This window comes from Passer domesticus, chromosome W (assembly GCF_036417665.1).
Source record: "Passer domesticus isolate bPasDom1 chromosome W, bPasDom1.hap1, whole genome shotgun sequence".
NCBI classification, from domain to species: Eukaryota; Metazoa; Chordata; class Aves; order Passeriformes; family Passeridae; genus Passer; species Passer domesticus.
The window spans coordinates 16,387,278-16,405,010 of record NC_087511.1 but is presented as its reverse complement, the minus strand read 5'-3'; the positions used below and the strand labels follow the sequence as shown (position 1 = coordinate 16,405,010).

At 42.8% G+C, this 17,733-nt stretch overlaps 1 protein-coding gene across 1 annotated transcript in view; it reads right to left on the bottom strand.

Annotated features, from left to right (window-relative positions):
• LOC135289115 (ubiquitin-conjugating enzyme E2 R2-like) overlaps nt 1–16,155 on the bottom strand; it is a 119,696-nt gene extending 103,541 nt beyond the window's left edge. Inside the window, exon 1 of the mRNA XM_064402474.1 lies at nt 15,832–16,155. Coding sequence (XP_064258544.1) covers nt 15,832–16,140 — 309 coding nt within the window. The 5' untranslated portion in view covers nt 16,141–16,155. The remainder of the gene's footprint in view (nt 1–15,831) is intronic.
• Nucleotides 16,156–17,733: the final 1,578 nt, after the last annotated feature.

Here is a 17,733-nt window from a genome sequence, read left to right as displayed (position 1 = left end):
TGCCTTTGGGCCAAATGCCCCGGTGCCAGCTGACTGAATAAGACATCCCACTTTAGTTTTTTTGAGGAAAATAAGACAATTATCTGAACTAAATGGGTGGTAAAGGTGGTTATGTACAGGATTTCAGGCTCTGAGTCAACCTTGTACAGACACCTGCTTGTAACCTCCAGTTCAGTGTTCGGGATATGTCTGCATTTTCTTCCTTGTCACTTCTCTTGGGCAGCTTACCAAGCATTACTAAGAAGATATATGTGTGGAATTCTGGGTTTAGACCTGGAGTTTCTCAGGGTGGGGGTCCCAGGTCAGCACTGGCTCCTGAGATGCACTTCACAAGCATCAGACTTGTAATGCTCATCCATGCAATGGTTATTGTGTCACTCCTGTTCTACCAGTATACAGAAAATCAAAGGATGAACTATTTGTAATTAAGTTTCTTCTGGAGAGTGCAGGATCATTTTTACCTGGGTAAACTTCTGTGCTTATCTTTTTGGAGGACACTTCTGTTACATATAGGATGAGGAAGTAGTCTCAACCAGTTCCTGTTCTGTGCTATGTATTTATGGGGGAAATATGTGAGAAAATCTTTCTCTGTAAAAGGATGACTTTAAAATCCATGCTTATAAACACTTTATCATTGGCTGAGGTGGTTTTGGGGACTCTTTTTTGCATATTCTTATGTTTTTCTGGTGAAATTTTCTCATTAGTTTGCTATAGTCAATTGTCTCTTTGATGAAGCTGTGATTTTAAAGACACCATTTCACATCGGAAGCAACTTTAATGTCCTATGATACAAGAATGTCAGATCAGTCAGTGTTTAATTTTCAAATTGAGAATCTTGCTAATGTGGCTTTTTGTGTTAAACTATTGAACTGTAAGAATAATGAACTAGTGATACACACTTCCATGATCATTAATCTGATATTGCACTAGCTGTGTTTAAAGCTAACCGTTCACAATAAAAAAGTAAATGAGCAATGTGTTACCTTATAATTAGATATGCTGCCTTGTATGTTTATTTTGGAGATTAGAGCAGAAGCATTAAAAAACCCTCTACAATACAGGCTGCAGCACCCAGTGCGGAAGTGATTGTACAGTTAATGTGAGCTCCACAGCACATATGGCTTAGTGCACAGTATGGGTTACCCTGCTTTGAATTTGCTGAGGAATATTTTTTCCCCTACTGATAGAAGAATGACAGCATTTTAGTCCTGATGTGTGTAGCCAGTAAAATAGCCCTATGTGAAATATGAAATTTGGTGTTGACAGGCATGCTATCCAGAAAGACTGGACAGCCCTTTGTGTTTGCTGCATGTCATTGCTTGGATACTTCTATGATCACTTGCCCAGCATCTGACTCCTCAATTTTTCCCTCTAAGATTGGGACTGTTGAGCCTGAAATGCTTTACCACTTGCTGTTAATATGGGCTATAAACAGCCACTGTATTCAACCTTTGTATCTCTGCAGGCTTTCTATCTTGAAAAGATGATGTGACTTTGCTGAGCAACACTAAACATTAGATAATGATGTAGGTGTAATGTCCTGGGGTGACTTTATGATGCTTGTATCCCCAGTTGTCTGTTTAGCCCAGAAATAAGTTTTACACCTTTAAGATTGGTTCCAAGAGACAAGGGGGGGAGAGAAGAAGCACAGAGTTTGTTATCAGAAACTGCACTTGCTCCCCCGCATCCTGTTCCTGGACTGTGTTGTCTGCAGCACGGACAGATGGCGGGACAGAGCTTTCCTTTGCTTTTAGTTAGTTTCTAGCTAGCTGAGGCAGAGAAGTTCCCTGGACCCCTGGACTGTAGTTTTTCTTTTTCTTGGAACTGTTTAAATCTGCTCTGGACTGAACACCCAGAAGAGCACCGGCAGCTCGCACCTGTGGCCCACTGGGCTGGGCCTGGGCTGTGGCATTTCCAGCGCCGGAGGGACTGATAAGAAACTGAGTGAGCTAAGCTACAGCCCATGAAGGGGACTTTCTGACTTTGTCATCTCTTCAGAGCGGCAAGAGGTTTTATTGTTTAATATTGTTTATTTTCTGTGCTGGCGAGTGCTTTGCCTGTTAAATAAACAGGTTTTTTCCACTTTTCTCCAAGGAAATCTTTTCCCAAACCGGTTGGGGAGGGGCCGCTTGAATCTGCTTTCTAGAGGAGCCCATTTGGCGGTTTTCTCCCAAATTTGCCCTAAACCAGGACAATGTACTCCAGAGATTTGTTTTGAGATAAACACTTTGAAGCCATAAAATGTACTGGATCTGTAGTAAAGCTGACAGCATATTTGCTTTTAGCACAAGAGCCGTCTTGCCAGCAGGAGAAAATATTACTTCCTATAAACCCCAAATAGGCTGAAATGGTTTTGGTTGGCTGCTTTTGAAGGGGTGTGGGTGTGGTTTGTTGTTTGTTATTTTTAAAGCGCCTGAAACTAACTAGTGTTCTTGTGTTAATTTCAGCATCTGATTCTTCCTTTTTCTGTGATCACACATGGATGCTTTAAATGATGTTCTATTGGGAAGAGGCCAACTGAAAACACTTGAGCAGCAAACAATCTACTCAAATGAGACTAATCTTTGCATAACAAGAGTAAAAGAACATATTTTGAAACTTGTCTCCTTTTGCAGGAGGCAGGCAGTGCTGTTGGCATATTTTAAGGGCGAGATGTATGTTACTGTGTTACTGCTTGTCTAGTGTCCAGTACAATGAAGCTGTAATTTGCTAGGTGCTCTCAAACCTGCAAAGTTAACCCAGACCATAAATGCAATAAGGGTTATCTGGCTACTAATGAGATGCAAAAATGATGGTTACTGTACAGCTTCCAGTATGCAAATATAAGTAAATTAGAGCTTTCTTGAAAGCCCAGTATACTCTGAAGGGTGATGATAGGTGACTTTTTTTTCTGTAACGACTCTATAACAGCTGGCTTCAGGTGAGTCCTTTTTCCAGTCTCAAAGAGCTAAACATGGAATGTAAATTATATGCTCTGATGCTCTGTAGATGTACACATGCTGCTGAAGCTGTAATTTTAAAATCTATATTGTAAGTCAAGTGATCAGTCTGGTCAAAAATTGTTGGCTTGACTTCCTTTATCACTAAACAAGCATGTAGGTCGCTGTCCTGGGTTTGGCCCAGATGGGGGGGGGGGGGGGGGGGGGCGGGGCTAGCTGCATCAACATGGCCCATTCCTAAACCATGACATTAATTAGCACCTAATGTGGAGCACAAAGGGTTGAGATGACAACAGCAACAGATCTGCCCAGAGCAGGATGGAAACAAATTTGATGTAAGCATTTGTTGTATTAGGTATGCAGCCACTGATTAAAGTGTTGCTTGGTCTGTTCATGTGCATGTGGTACCTAACCCTGTATATATTCCCATATGTGCTGCTTGCGGTCTTGTTTTTTACGGTAGGGAGAGGAATCAGGATTGCTTTGTTGCTGTACTGTAAGATATCAGGTTATGACATGATAACATCAAAGTCAATGAAGGTCATTTGGGATGTGTATTCGGTGTTGCTCTCCTTCCCTTACCTTGGTTCCTAGCTTTGGGAGTCCATGAATAATAGTACCCAGTGGGGGGTGGGAACCTGGCAAGATGATTTTCCCTAGCTTTTCACACCCTTTTCCTCCTTCAGGTCTGTTACATCAGCTTTTTAGAATTTTGAATTGCCACTGGATGTTAAGGAAAGCATGTTATTGTTGCTAAGTTTGCCAGGTCTCCTCAGTGCAGTCCACACCATGAAAGAGACAAGAAAGAGAGTTCTAGAGAGGATAGTCAGAGATTTGCCACGAGGGTGGGATAGTAATGAGTGGCATGGAATGTGGCAGAAAACAGGCCACTATTTGGAGGACTTCTCCAATGGTTTTGAAGGTCATCTCTGAACAACCAGAGAACCCTGTTAGACTGGAAGAATATCTGAAAGGAAAACGCTGTGGGCAGTTCCAGAAAGGCACAAATTACTTCATTTTGCTGGGCTCTGCCTGCTATTTATGAGACTGCTCGTTACGAGACAGCACCCTCAGGGGGAGGAGGAGAAAAGCAGAGCAACTGGCACTGTGGCCACTCAAACTGCAGCTGAACCAGAGGAACAACCCATGCTGGTAACAGTCACCCCTATACAGAAGAAAAAATCCAAGACCAAATCAGGTCACTTAGTGAGGGATGAAGAGGAAGTAGGGTCCTCACAACAAGAGTAAAAGGCATGAGCATAGATCGTAATTTGATCCCTGTCCCTGGGTGAGCTGCGAGATATGATTTCAGCCACCAGTAGGGTGAGCCCATGATGACCTGACTGTTCCAATGCTGGGATATCATGACCCAAGATATGGAACTAGATGGTAGTGAAGCCATGCAGCTGGGATCCCTGTCCTGGGATGTGGGCATTGACCAGGGGATTGGGAAAAAGACAGAAACTCTCAGCCTCTGGAGATGTCTCCTGTCAAGCATGAGGGAAAGGTATCTTTTCATGGATGATCTATCAGCGCACTGAGATAAATGGAACAGCATGGAGCAAGGTATCCAGTACCTGAGAGAATTAGCTGTGCTGGAGGTACTCTATAAGGATTCAAGTAACAAGCAGTCCCCTATAGGTCCAGATGAAGCCTAGGGCACACAACCCATGTGGCGGAAGTTCCTATGGAGCATGCCATCGTTGTACACCAACTCATTGGCAGTGACATCATGGAAAGAAGGAGAACAAAGAGTGGATAATTTGGTTGCTCAGCTGGTAATATGAGGAAAGTCTCTCTTCCTCCCTGTGGGCCTGCATCTCAGCCATAGAAAGACTGTCCAAGGACATCCAGCAATTTAAAGAGGAAATGTCCTGTGCCCTGCCAGTACAGGCCAGAGTCTCTGCTATTAAGAGCAAGCATGCCCCTGCTCAAGAGAGAGAGGGAACACACTATGAGGTAGGTAACCTGTGCTTTTACCTACATGACCATGGAAAGGACATGAGGAAGTAGAATGGAAAACCCACCTCTGTCCTAGGAGCCATGGGTATGTGAGTTGAGAGGAAGAACAACCACCATGGGAAATTCTTGAAGGATAAATGATGCTCCAGTTTCCAGTGGGCAGGTCCTCAGACAGAATGGAAGGTGCTGATGTTACTTCAAATCCTCTTGAAGGGACCTTGCAGTTCATCATATTTACAACAAGTGAGCAACAAGTAGCATGGCCAGAACTAGAGAGGCCAGCCAGGTGTAGGAAAGGGACAGTCGGATCTATTAGACTGTGTGGAACTGATGGCCTGGCACATCAGACCCACAGGAGTATAAGGCTTTAGTTTACACCAGTGCACAATGTACCCCGATGCCATCGAGATATAGTGGGGCAAAATCCATCTCTATTTCTGGAGTGGCAGGGGGATTCCAACAGCTGACTGTACTGGAAGCTGAACTGAGCCTGGCTTGGAACAGATGGCAAAAAAACCCCATTGTGACTGGCCTGGTTTAGGGCAAATTTGGGAGGAAACTTCCTAAGGGGTCCCTCTAGAAAGCAGATTCATGTGGCCCCTCCCCCTAACTGGTTCAGGAAAGATTTCCTTGGAGAAAAGTGGAAAAAACCTGTTTATTTAACAACGAAAGTATTCACAAGCATAAAAAATGAATTATATTAAACAAGAAAACTTCTCACTGTTCTGAAGAGATGGCAAATTCAGAAAGTCCTTTTCGTGGAGTATAGCTCAGCTTGCTTAGTCTCTTATCAGTCCCTCCTGCGCTGGAAAATGCTGCGTCCTGGGCCCTGGTGGGCCACAGGTGTGAGCTCCCTGTGTCTTTCTGGGTTTTCAGTCCAGAGCACAGCCAATCAGTTCCAAGAAAAAGAAAAGCCACAGTCTGGGGAACTTCTTTGCCTCAGCTAGCTAAAAAAACTAACTAAAAGCAAAGGAGAGCTCTCTCCCACTGTCCGGGCTGCAGACGACACAGTCTGTGGGTAGGAGGAAAACTCAAGCTCTTATCTCTATGTTTTTGAGTACAGCCACCTCAGACATTCTACCACCTCTCCTTCTCGCCTCCTTCACTCTCAGATCTAGTTTTAAGGGTGCAAAACTTATTTCTGTGCTAAACAGACAAATGGGGATACAATTCAGCATCATAAAGTTACCCCAGGACAACATCTCATCCTTGGCATAGATTACATCAGGAGAGGGTATTTTAAGGGCCCAAAAGGGCATTGTTGGGCTTTTGGGATAGCTGCTGTGGAGACAAGAGGAAATTAGGCAGCTGAACACCTCACCTCAACTCTCAGAAGATCAAAGAACAGGTAGTGATCACTTGTAATACATTGATGACATCATCATATGGGGCAACACAGCAGAGGATGTTTTTGAGAAAAGGGAGATGATAATCCATACCCTTCTGAAGGCCAGTTTTGCCATAAAGCAAAGTTAGGTCAAAGGATCTGCCCAGGAAATTCAGTTTTTAGGAGTAAAATAGCGAGATGGAACAGTACAATGGACTGGTAAAAACCATATTGAAAGCAATAGGTGGTGGGACCTTCAAACACTGGGATCTACATTTAGCGAAGGCCACCTGGTTAATTAACACAAGAGGGTCTATCAATCGAGCTGGCCCTGCCCAATCAAAACATCCACGTGCCTATGAGGAATGTGTTAGGGAAGAGTTTGGATTAGTCCTGCCTCAAGAAAAGGCAAACCCATTCATGGGACTGATTTTGCTCAAGGACTCGGGTTCACTTGGTGGGTAATGCAGAAGGATGGGGAAACACGATGTGTACCTCAATGGGATTTGATTTTTGGGTGAGAACAGCCTGTTATGTTGAATTGTATAATATTGGTTGCTGAATGACACTGCCACTGTATGTCATAACTCGAATGGACTGCTCCAGATACACAAATCATGAGCTCCTAATGCAGCAACCAGCTGATAGCACACCAGCCCTCCTTCCCTGGAAGACATCTAGGACAGATAGAACCCACATTCATGGACTAAATGAACTGAACATTTCACATCTTGGAAGGACAGCCATTGTCTAAGGGAATGATACCCATGCTTGTGTGTGTATATATACATATAGAAATATATATATTTCGAAGTTGCAGGATCTGGACATGACACAGATGATATAGAATAAGGGGTAGATAATGTCCTAGTTCCAGCCAGGACAAGGTTAATTTTCGCAGCAGCCAGGAGGGGCATAGCCAGACCCTGAGGTTATTAGATACCACCTCATGCCATGTACGCAAGGGATGGAGGGCAATGGCGTTTTTCTCTCTATTAGTATTGCTGTTGTTACTGTTCATTTTCTTATTTTATTGCTGTTTCTAGTAAATTGTTCATTTCACAACCTGTGATCTTTTTGTGCCTCCAATTCTCCCCTCCATCCCACCACAGGAGGAGGGAGCAAGCAGCACATGGTCTGAGATGTTTCAGTGGGAATAATAAATTGGGGAACACCATTCCTAAATGACAAGAACTGGTCTTTCAAAAAAGTGACAAATAATTCTCTACAAAGGACTTGTTAACATGACTAGTTGCCTCAAGAGACAGCCATTTGACGCTTAATGTTCAAATTCAATAGATGATGGTAATGTTTTTTCTGTTGTATAAATCTAAGTTTTTAATAAAAGTTGAGCTTCAATGCTTTTTCTGCTTAGCATTTTGAATAACTTATGGTCACAAAAAACCCAAACAAACCACATGAGAGATTAGGCAGAGATCTCACTGAAGTAGCTATATCATTAAGAACTGACAAAGCCTTCATCAAACATTTGTGTATGGGCATTTTGTTACCACATTAATGACAAATTAGAAGGGATTTAGATAATAGCTACTAGACACTGGAAAAGATATAAAAGAAGCCTTAACCTATCAAGCTTAACACATCACTGAAAGGCATTCAGCTATGGTGGCACAAGTATTGGCAGAGTTAATATTCTGCAAGAGAAGTAATTGGGAGCACAGTAACGAAATTCAGTTTTCGTCAATATATTCTAACATGCCCATTCTTTTAATAAAGGTGAGTGCTTTCACAGATAGTTATTCTAGCCTAGATCAGCAAACACTTGCACACCAGTTTAGCTTATACCCATGAATTAGAGGGTTATACAAGCAGACTTTATGCAAGACCAAATGCATATTCACAGAATGCATTTTAAGTCAAAGCTACTTGTCCTAGGGTGACGTTATAATGCTTGTATCCCCAGTCGTCTGTTCTGTTTATGCTGGATATTATGTTCTGGGCCTTCAAGATTGGCTCTGAAGAGCTGTAGGAGTGTGCCCCCTAATGACAAGAGTGGCAAAGCTAGCCTTTGTCCCCCAAAAAAGGAAAGAAGCCCAGAAGTTTCTCTCAACGATTGGCTGAAAAGCCACCTCATACGACCTCAGAGACTTCACCAAAAACTCGAGGTCATCTAATTGAATAGAAGCCAAAAGGTCCCGCCTGGCCCATCAGGTAAAAGAGAACAAAAGTGCTTTTGTGAGGTGTTTATACCAGGAGCAGACCTCTGTACCTGGCTCGATTTTTTCTGTTTGTTATTTTGCCTTTTATTAAACCTTTTTTGTTTCTAAAACTGCAGCAAAAGTCATCCTGCTTATTCTATGTCCCCAAAAGTAATAGCGAAGCTATCCTTGGGTGTATTATGTTTCTTTCTGAGGGATTATGAAACCTGGCCCAAGAAAAAGAAACCTAATAAAGAGCAAAGTTTTGTTTTTGTTTTGTTATCAGCCTGCTCCCCCACAACTGGCGGGACACAGAGATGGGGCAGTACATAGCGTGGCTTTTGCTTTTTGCTTTGCTTTCGCTTTGCTCTGGCTCTTGCTCCTGCTTTGCTCTTGCTTTTTTGCTTTTGCTTGTTAGTTAGTTTAGCTAGGCAGTCCGAATTTTCCCGGGACTGTCTTTCTTTCCCTTTCTTGGAACCACTCGAGCCTGCTCCAGACTGGGACCTGGGAAACATCGAGAGTTTGCACTTTGTGGCAGCTATTCCCAGCGCCGGAGGGACCAATAACAGAACAACCACCCCCAGGAGAGACGTTCTGAATTTGTCATCTTTTTCAGAGCAGTGAAAGAGTGTTGTCATCCGGGATTGTTCATTTTGTGTGCTGGGGGGTGTTTTGCCTGTTAAATAAACAGGTTCTTTCCACTTCTCTCTGAGGAATCCTTCCTGAACTGGTTGGAGGGAGGGGCTGTGTGGGTTTTCTTTCTGGAGGGGCCCCCTTTGGAGGTTTTCTCCCAAATTTGCCCTAAACCAGGACACTACTCCATTGCATGGCTTTTCTTTTGACAAGGCCAAAGAGGGTGCTGCAAAAGAGAATATTATTCACAGCCTTTGCCTATGTCTGACAGCAAAAGGTTTCTAGCTGTAGAGATGCCTAAAGATTAATTTAAAACCAAATATTTTTGCACAATGTCTATCACACAAGAACTGACCCAAGTAGCACAATTGACTAAACATTGGTCCGTACACTGTTCCAATACTCTGGCAAAGAGTTTTGCATCTTAACATGTCCAAATATTTTGCTACAATGAATATGAAAACATATGCCTTAAATACTTTAACTATGATACAAAACTTGGGGAAGAGTCACATAGCTATTGCAAACATGTCCCTACTGCTATCAACTTAAGTTTCTTCTCCCAAGCAAAAGCCCTTTACCCAAATTTCTCAATTACTTGTATCATCTTAAGAAAACAAAACAGCCCAATGGAAATTCATCATGTCATGTTTTAGTACTAAAACCTTAAGGAGTAAGACACAGCCTACTTGCCAGGCAGCCTTCTCTGGGATTAACAAATACTACAGTATCTCAAAGTGTCACCCACTTAAGACAGCCCGTTTACATTCCCCTCGTTTTCCATGTGATGGCCTCAATTAAAAAATCCCAAACATCCAGAAAGTCTGAAAGTCACATTTCTTCAAGTCAAGCAAGATTCAAAAATATCATACATGTATCCCAATTCAGTAGCTTTATAATTTTTCTCCTATTTGTAGGACACTTAGGGCAGATATTTATGCATTTTAAATAGTTCAGAAAATGTGGAGATAGGCAATCAGTTTGGCTCATCTTGGCTACTAGTGCTTCAGGGGAAGGTACACAGTGCCAAATTACTATTAAACTGATCTGGTGAGATGAGACATTCAGTCACTACCACAACAGCTTAGTAATTGCAATTCTTCTAACTCAAAATGCTGGATAAAACACTAAAGTTTCAAAAAATTACGTAGCACTCTGGAAATAGGAAGCTAATTCTGTGTACATGCATGTATATACACACATCTGATGATACACAGCCCAAATTATAAGAGGACATGCTATGAGTCACATGACCTCTAGTCCAGCCATACTGCAGTTCATCTGTAACTGCTATGTTTCCAACTAACTCAGATACACTTCAGTTCAAGATAATATCTCGGCTCTTGAGCCTATATTACATATTACTATGACTATCTGATGATGGCCATAAACGACACAGCCAAGCTGGATGTCAAAGAACAGAATAAAGTTCTGCAAGCATTTTTTCCTGGCATTTCCTACTCTCTAGATGTAAAATGAGCATCATGGATTACAACCTAAGTGTTATTAAAAAGAAAACAGTGTGAATATATCACTATGTAAAAACAGGCAGTGTAAACATGACTTCAGAAACAGCAAGGTAAAAACATGTTTGAGCTTTTGAGAAGTTACAGATGTGGTCCCACACTGAGACACTGGTAGAACATCACTGCAATAGCAAAGATCTTAAGGATTTACCAAGCAAACAAATATTAAGAACACCCTTCTAACACTACAGAGTCAAAAGCTTCCATTAATTTCCATAATATAAACCAGATCTAAAGCTATGCACATGCTTTTTAGTTATTATCTCTTGAATAGACTTGCAAGAAATCTCAACAGGGACAATTCCTCACGTTGCTGTCTAAGAAAAAGTCATGTTTTATTTTACCTTATCCAAGGATCACTCTGTGCAGACTCATGGAAATAGAGCCAAACAATGAATTATGCAAACTGACAGTGCTCAATCTTTCCAAATGGAAAGCTTTCTATTTTTATCCATATGGCAGAGGCAGGGTCTCCTCTTGCCATACAACAGGACCTAAGTGTATACAATCTTCTATTCTCAGGCAGTATTAGAAGTGAAAACCATTCTCTGTGTTTCTTAGCATATGCAATATCCCTACTTGTATCAGAGGAGTCCTAGGGGAAGGGCTGGAAGCTGGCTACCATCATTATCTTGCCTGTTGCCTCCTGAAGCCAGGCAGATGTCCAAAAGAGTCTACAGTCTGGGAGGTTCTGTGGGTCCCACAGACACAACCATCCAAAAACCTACATGCAACAGTAGAGTGAAGATCAGTCAGGTATTCCCCAGGCCTGAGAGTTAGAGATCATAAAGTATGCTTATGATCCATGAACCAACATCAGATGTTTCTTGCCTTCCTGCCTGCATACAGCTTGATATCTCTTTCACTTTGGAGATAGCCAGCAATAGGTGATCCTATCCTACAGATAGGTGGGAGGCTCACTAACATCAACAATACCTAAAGAAAACAAAAATAGAAGCTTAATTACACTGAGAGAGAAGCTTTGTAGCACCTTGCAATGCAGAGGCCTGCAGAAGGCAGCTTTTATGCTCAGAGTACCACACATTTGTTCCTTGGCACCAACAAATATTTTTCGTAGTTGTGTTCTACTAGTTACAACTTCTATATGCTTAATTTTAAGCTCTCTAGAAAGCATCTTATAAGACCAAAACTTTTAAGCATGGTGCTCATATTTGCCATCAGTTATTTGTAAGTTCCATATCAATTCACTGCTCTGAAAAAAATTATTCTCACATATTGCAAGTTGCTTTGAAATCAAAACAAATCACTTGGAAGAAACCGAGATCCAACAATACAGAACTCTAAGCAGCACACAGTTAACAAGTTACAAAAAGCAGGGAAAGCAATGCTTTAACAAGTATTTAGCCCCTGAATTACTTGAAAAAACTAAGCATAATGCTTGGGTTCCTCCCTCCCCCATTTATTTCAAAATTTCCTCCTTCATATAGCAAAAATACCTTATGAAATAAATTGTCCTAAGAACTACCAAACTCTAACAGTGCAGTTCATTCTTCTTGTTTCCTTGACACAGCAAGCTTGGTCAAACTGTGCTTCTGGGCAGCATTACACATCTAATAATGAAGTTTCTATTTATATAATTTCTCACTTGCACCTTCCTGGAAATATTGGCTTCCAGCACAAGAATGGGAGATCACCAGTGTATGAAATAACTGAACTCCTTCCTTGAGGGTGGTGATCTGGAACCTGAGCAAAGGGTTGCCCAAAACATTATTCCCAGTCATAATGAATAGCTACATAAAGTCACTAGATAAGGCAAAGATTAACAGGGATAAGGACAGCCATTCAGAAACATCTGGGCTTGTGACAACCTTCACTGCAGATGTACACTTTTAGCTGATTGCATGAAGGGGACTTGCAATTCATGACTGCTCCTGATACAAGCTGCTCTCCACAAAGTGGTTGCTTCTGAAGACTGCTGCCCTTTCCATCTAGCTAGGAGGTCCTAAACTATGAAGTACTGCAGTAAACCTGAGCATGCTGTATTAGTTTATAAAATATGCTTAGATGCTGTGCTTGAATTTTTAACAAGTCCCCAGCCTTTATTGTAGACAGCACTAAGATACTGATAATCTACCATTTAAACAAACATTCAGGGGGACAGGTTTTCTGCTTCAATTTATCAAATACTTACAGGATTAGCAACTGAAAGCAGAATCTGTTGCTATGTTGAACCAGCCTTTAACAACAATAGCTCCTGTCAAAAAGGTACAAAGAGAACACTTCCCTCATTTCACTTTATTCAGCTAGTTCAACAACCCAGAGATAAAAGTCATATTTATTCAAGAAAAAAAACAACCTGTCAAAAGGTCCAAGTGTTTCATGAGCACAAATCAAGCATTTTTATTCCCAATCAACTAGCACCAACACCTTATTAAGGTCACATTAAATACAGGCTTTTCTCAAAATATTTATACTTTAGCTTAACTAGAAGACTTTGTACTTCCTTTCCAGTTCCTACCCTCGAACGACACCTCAAGTGGAAGAAATTTCCCAAACTCTGATTGCCACAAAGTTTAAAAAAAAAGTTACAAATTGCATATTTCTAATCCTGTTTACCTAATCTTAGGAAACTAAAAAGACAAAACAAGATAAAGCTAAATATTTCATGAAGTCAAGAAATCTGAAAAACAAATCAGATGCTGATCTAAACTAGTGCTCACCTTGCATATACTATGAATATATCATAGAAGTAACCCCAGAAGATTAATATCCAACTTTATTTTATTTCTAAATTATTCAGCAAGCCAAGTCTAACACATCTAAAGTTTGCCTGAAGGCCCAATACAGAGTAAGTCAACAACATCACTTCTCAGGACCACAGGACTCCTTCTCCCTAGTGACAGAACAAGGGTCTAAAAATCACTTTTCAGAATCTAAGATGCATAACCAAAGATCAAACACTACCAAAACAAAACCCACCATGCACAGCTCCTCATGGAGGGAAGGTGAGACAGAAACAACATGAGAGACTTCAGCCATGATGCTTCAAGAGAAATCCTCTCTTGTGGAGGGGTGAAGGCATCACCAGACCATCTCCCACTCTCAAAATAAGCATCACAGGACTGGTCAGAAGGATTTACAAAAAAGGTACAACATTTCAAGGACATAAAATACCAAAAGAGATATCACATTCATAATACTGAGGTAAGGCAACTGGCAAACTTGTCTACACTTGTTAATGCACATCCCCAGATTATTTCATAGATTAACTTCTTTCCAAGAACAATTACATACACATAGTCCCCAAGCAAAAATATTTTGATCCATTGTGATTTCTTTGGGAAAAAAATGGATGAGTAATGCAAGTGCAGGAATAGGCTGTCAAACCATTCAGATGTAAAAATGGCCCAATTACCAACCCAAGACTAGAGCAACTTCCAGAATAAGTAATAATGGAGGCGAGTTTAAGAATATACCTATCACACCTACACAAGCATGTCCACCAACTCATTACAAAAAGCAAGCCTTGTGCCAAAGCCTTCCCTTCCTTCTAAATAATGAAGCCAAACGGAACACAAATCTATTATTCCACATGCTACAAGTTAATTCTGGGTTTGTGTAACAAAGCTCTTAAACCTTGACCCAGCACTGTGGTTTGAGCCCATCTGGAAATAAAGCACCATGCAATCCCTCACTCAACCCCCCTCCCCACCATCCCACCGTGGTGGAATGGGGAGGAGAATCAAAATAAAACTTGTAGGTTGAGATAAGAACAGATTAATAATTGAAAAGAAAGTAAAATACAGTAATCATGGTAAATTATGATAAGAATGATAATAAAAAGGGAAAAAACAAGCGATGCACAATACAGTTGCTCACCACCCGCTGACTGATGCCAGACACCCCCCCCCTTCCTGAACCCACATTAACCACCCTTCTGGGTAACTCCCCACAGTTTATATACTGGTCATGACATTCTAAGGTATGGAATATTCCTTTGACCAGTTCGGGTCACCTGTCCCAGCGGTGCTCCCTCCCAGTTTCTTTTGTGAACATCCTCACTGGCAGAGCATGAGACAAGGAAAAAAAGTCCTTGACTTAGGATAAACACAACTTTGCAAAAAAACTAACACACTGGTGTGTTATTAACACCATTCTCATTCTGAATCCAAAACACAGCACTGTAACAGCTACTGAGAATAAATTAACTCCATCCCAGTTGAATCCAGGACACCCAGAGAGGCCAAGATGCATGTCAGCCAAGCAAAGAAATTATCCCAAAATTTATTTCAGTTTGACAGAAATCAAAGGGCATGAAATGAGAGACACAGGAGCCACTACTAAAACAATAACTCCTGGGAGAAGGGAGCTGAAGGGGACATTATTTTGCTAGAGACCAAGCAGACGTCAAGTAGAAAGGGGTCTGCCTGATGCAACAGATCTTCTACAGGCACTATGGCTTTTCAATTGCTTCCTTTAAGAAAAATCATGGAATTCCTCCTCCAATTGCTTTGAGAATTTAAGTTTCCCTCCTTTTCTGGGGCAGCAGTGCCAGATTTCTTGTTCACTGTATTTACAAGAGAACCACAACCGCATTTTCGGATTAACAGGAAGACTCAGAGACAAATGCTTTTAATTTATCTACCTTCACCAATTACATGTTGCTGTAACCCTTTGAAGGCTGCCCTCTAGAAATTTGAAAAGGAAGAAAAGGAAACCAGAGGGGGGGAAATGATGAAAAACAGTCATGAAGTTCACGGAGTTTTGAATAAAAAAAAACCTCACAGCTTTTATCTTGAATTACTTATCCTACACAGGATGCTCCTACATGACAAAGCTATCAAGGGAAGCCCCTTTGAAATAAATACACACAGACTAGAGGCAAGAGAAACTCGGGGTTGAAAGGGAAGCATTTGCTCTCTGCCATGAGGTACCTGCGTTTCTTTGGGGTTAAAATTGAGAAATAACAGAACAGAGACAGCTATAACACGGCCTCCTCTTCCCAGAGGGCATCCTAAGAGAAGAGGCCCCGCAGGCCCCCAGCCAGCCTGTCCTGCAGATCGTCCCCGCGCCGCTGGCAGCGGGCGGGGAAGGGCAGCTCGCAGGGCGCCGAGCCCTGCCTTCCCTCCTTCCGTAGGCCCCGGCCCCCTCCCGCGGAGTGTGGAGGAGCTGACAGTGACCGCAAGCCCGCCGCGGCCCCTCCGATCCCGACAAAGAGGCCCTGCAGGAGGCGAAAAGAATGGTGCAGGCCCCGGCGGCAGCTCGCCGGGACATCCGCGGCGGCGGGAGGCCCGGTCCGCCGGCGGAGCGGGGAAAAGCCGTACCTTAAAGTAACCGCCCTCGTAGAGAGTGTTGGGGGGCCCGAAGATCGCCACCTCCCAGTTGTAGAGGTCGGACTCGTCGACCAGGGTGATGCGGAAGCCCTCCACCGGCTCCTCCTGTAGCGACTTCAGCTCCAGCATCAGCGCTTTCTGTGAGCTGCTCATCTGCTGCTGGGCCATGGCGCGGCGCGGCCCCCGCCGCCCAGGCTGCTGCTGCCGCTGCCCCGCCGCCGTCGCGCTGCCCGACAGGCCCCCCACCCCGCGCTGACAGCCGCCGCCGCCACTTCCTTTTGTGACGGCGCCCACTCGCATCTGACCTCAGCGCGGCGCACGGCAAGCCCCGCCCCGACCTTACAGGCGCACTTAAAGGGGCAGCGCTCTCCGCCACACTTTTTGTGGAACGCGTGGATGTGTGGTTCCTGGCGTTGCATCAGCCCTTACGGGGCAGGTCCACATGTCGTGTAAAGCGGAAGAAAAGTTGGGTGGAGAGCTATGAGTGGGATGGAGGGGGCGGTTTTCTGTGAGGGTCATGGGTGGGGCACGGCCAGTCGGTGCTGCTGCACTGATAGACATTCACGGTCAAAAAAAGAGCAGCTTTTGTACAAAGGATGGGTTTTGAGGAGCGACCTTGCATGACCCATGGTCCCCTAAAAATCCTGCAGCAACCCCCAAGCAGCAGTGTGTCAGGAAAATTAATCCACAAACACCAGCAGTTTATGTCCAAAAAGGAGACAGAGGAGTCCTGTAACTTTATTTGAATAAAGGGAGAGGCCATGGGGCATTCCCCTGGGGTGTCTCAAAATTTTTAGGGGATGCAGCCTCCTATAAATCCTAATTTCCCGGCCACATTTCCTGCTCTTTCCGCATTGGCTGAGGTACTTGAGAAGTACAGACTTCCAAGAAATGCCTAAGACCCCTTCTAATGTATACCCCCCCTTTTTTCTATTTATTTGTGTCTCTGTTCTTTTTCTCTAAATCCAGAATTTAACGCAGTCTTGAGTGAGTAATAGTCTGTGTCAATTAATGGAATTCATATGGAATTTATGGTTTCCCCCATTGCTTCCTTCACCTATCAGTATCTGGCCTTATCTACTGTTATAAGTAAAAATAAAAATTGACCCAATCGTAATAAAAATTAAAAAAATAAACATTTATTTGCCACCGTATTACAGTCCTGACAGCCACCAATCAAAAATGACAGTGCAGACCCCAGGATACAGGCTGGGTGAATGCAGATTCGGCCTCTATCGCACCGAATCCCCCTTCGTCCACACTTGCTGCTCTGCAGGGACGGTTCTTATACTCTTTTTCTTGCCCACGGCAGAGTCCCTTTGTCTCCTTTCAAAGTTCATCATATTCATGTTGGTTTCTTTCTTCACTCAAAGCTGCACAAAACGTCTTCTGGGAAGAGACAAATGTTCCTCCACCAATTCCTGGAATCCTGTATTCAGGTGGAAGGTGTTGATGGCCCTGGTTATCTATAATGTGTATCTTCATGGGCAATCATCACTGGGCATCATCGGGTACATGCCACTGTGAACGACCACTGTGGTTTCGTCATTCTAGGATTAAACCTTGGTCCCCCCCTTAATAACATGTTTGATACATATATCCATATTTCATAGGCACAAATTTCAACCATATCCCTAACAATGCCCTCCCCTTCTTTATAAATGTTATTAATAAAGAGTTATCTATTTTTTTTAAGGTTGCAGAGTTAAAACAGATTGGACCAGTGCTGTTAAGTTAGCTTCATTGTTATGAGTTCTTCTTCAATTACCTGTTAATGGTTGGTGATTAACCATTGTCCCCCTGATGCTTGCCAGGGAGGGACACCAGGACCCTGCAGGTACCAGGAGAATGGGAGTGGCATCAGAGCTAGTATGCAGATGAGAAATGCATTGC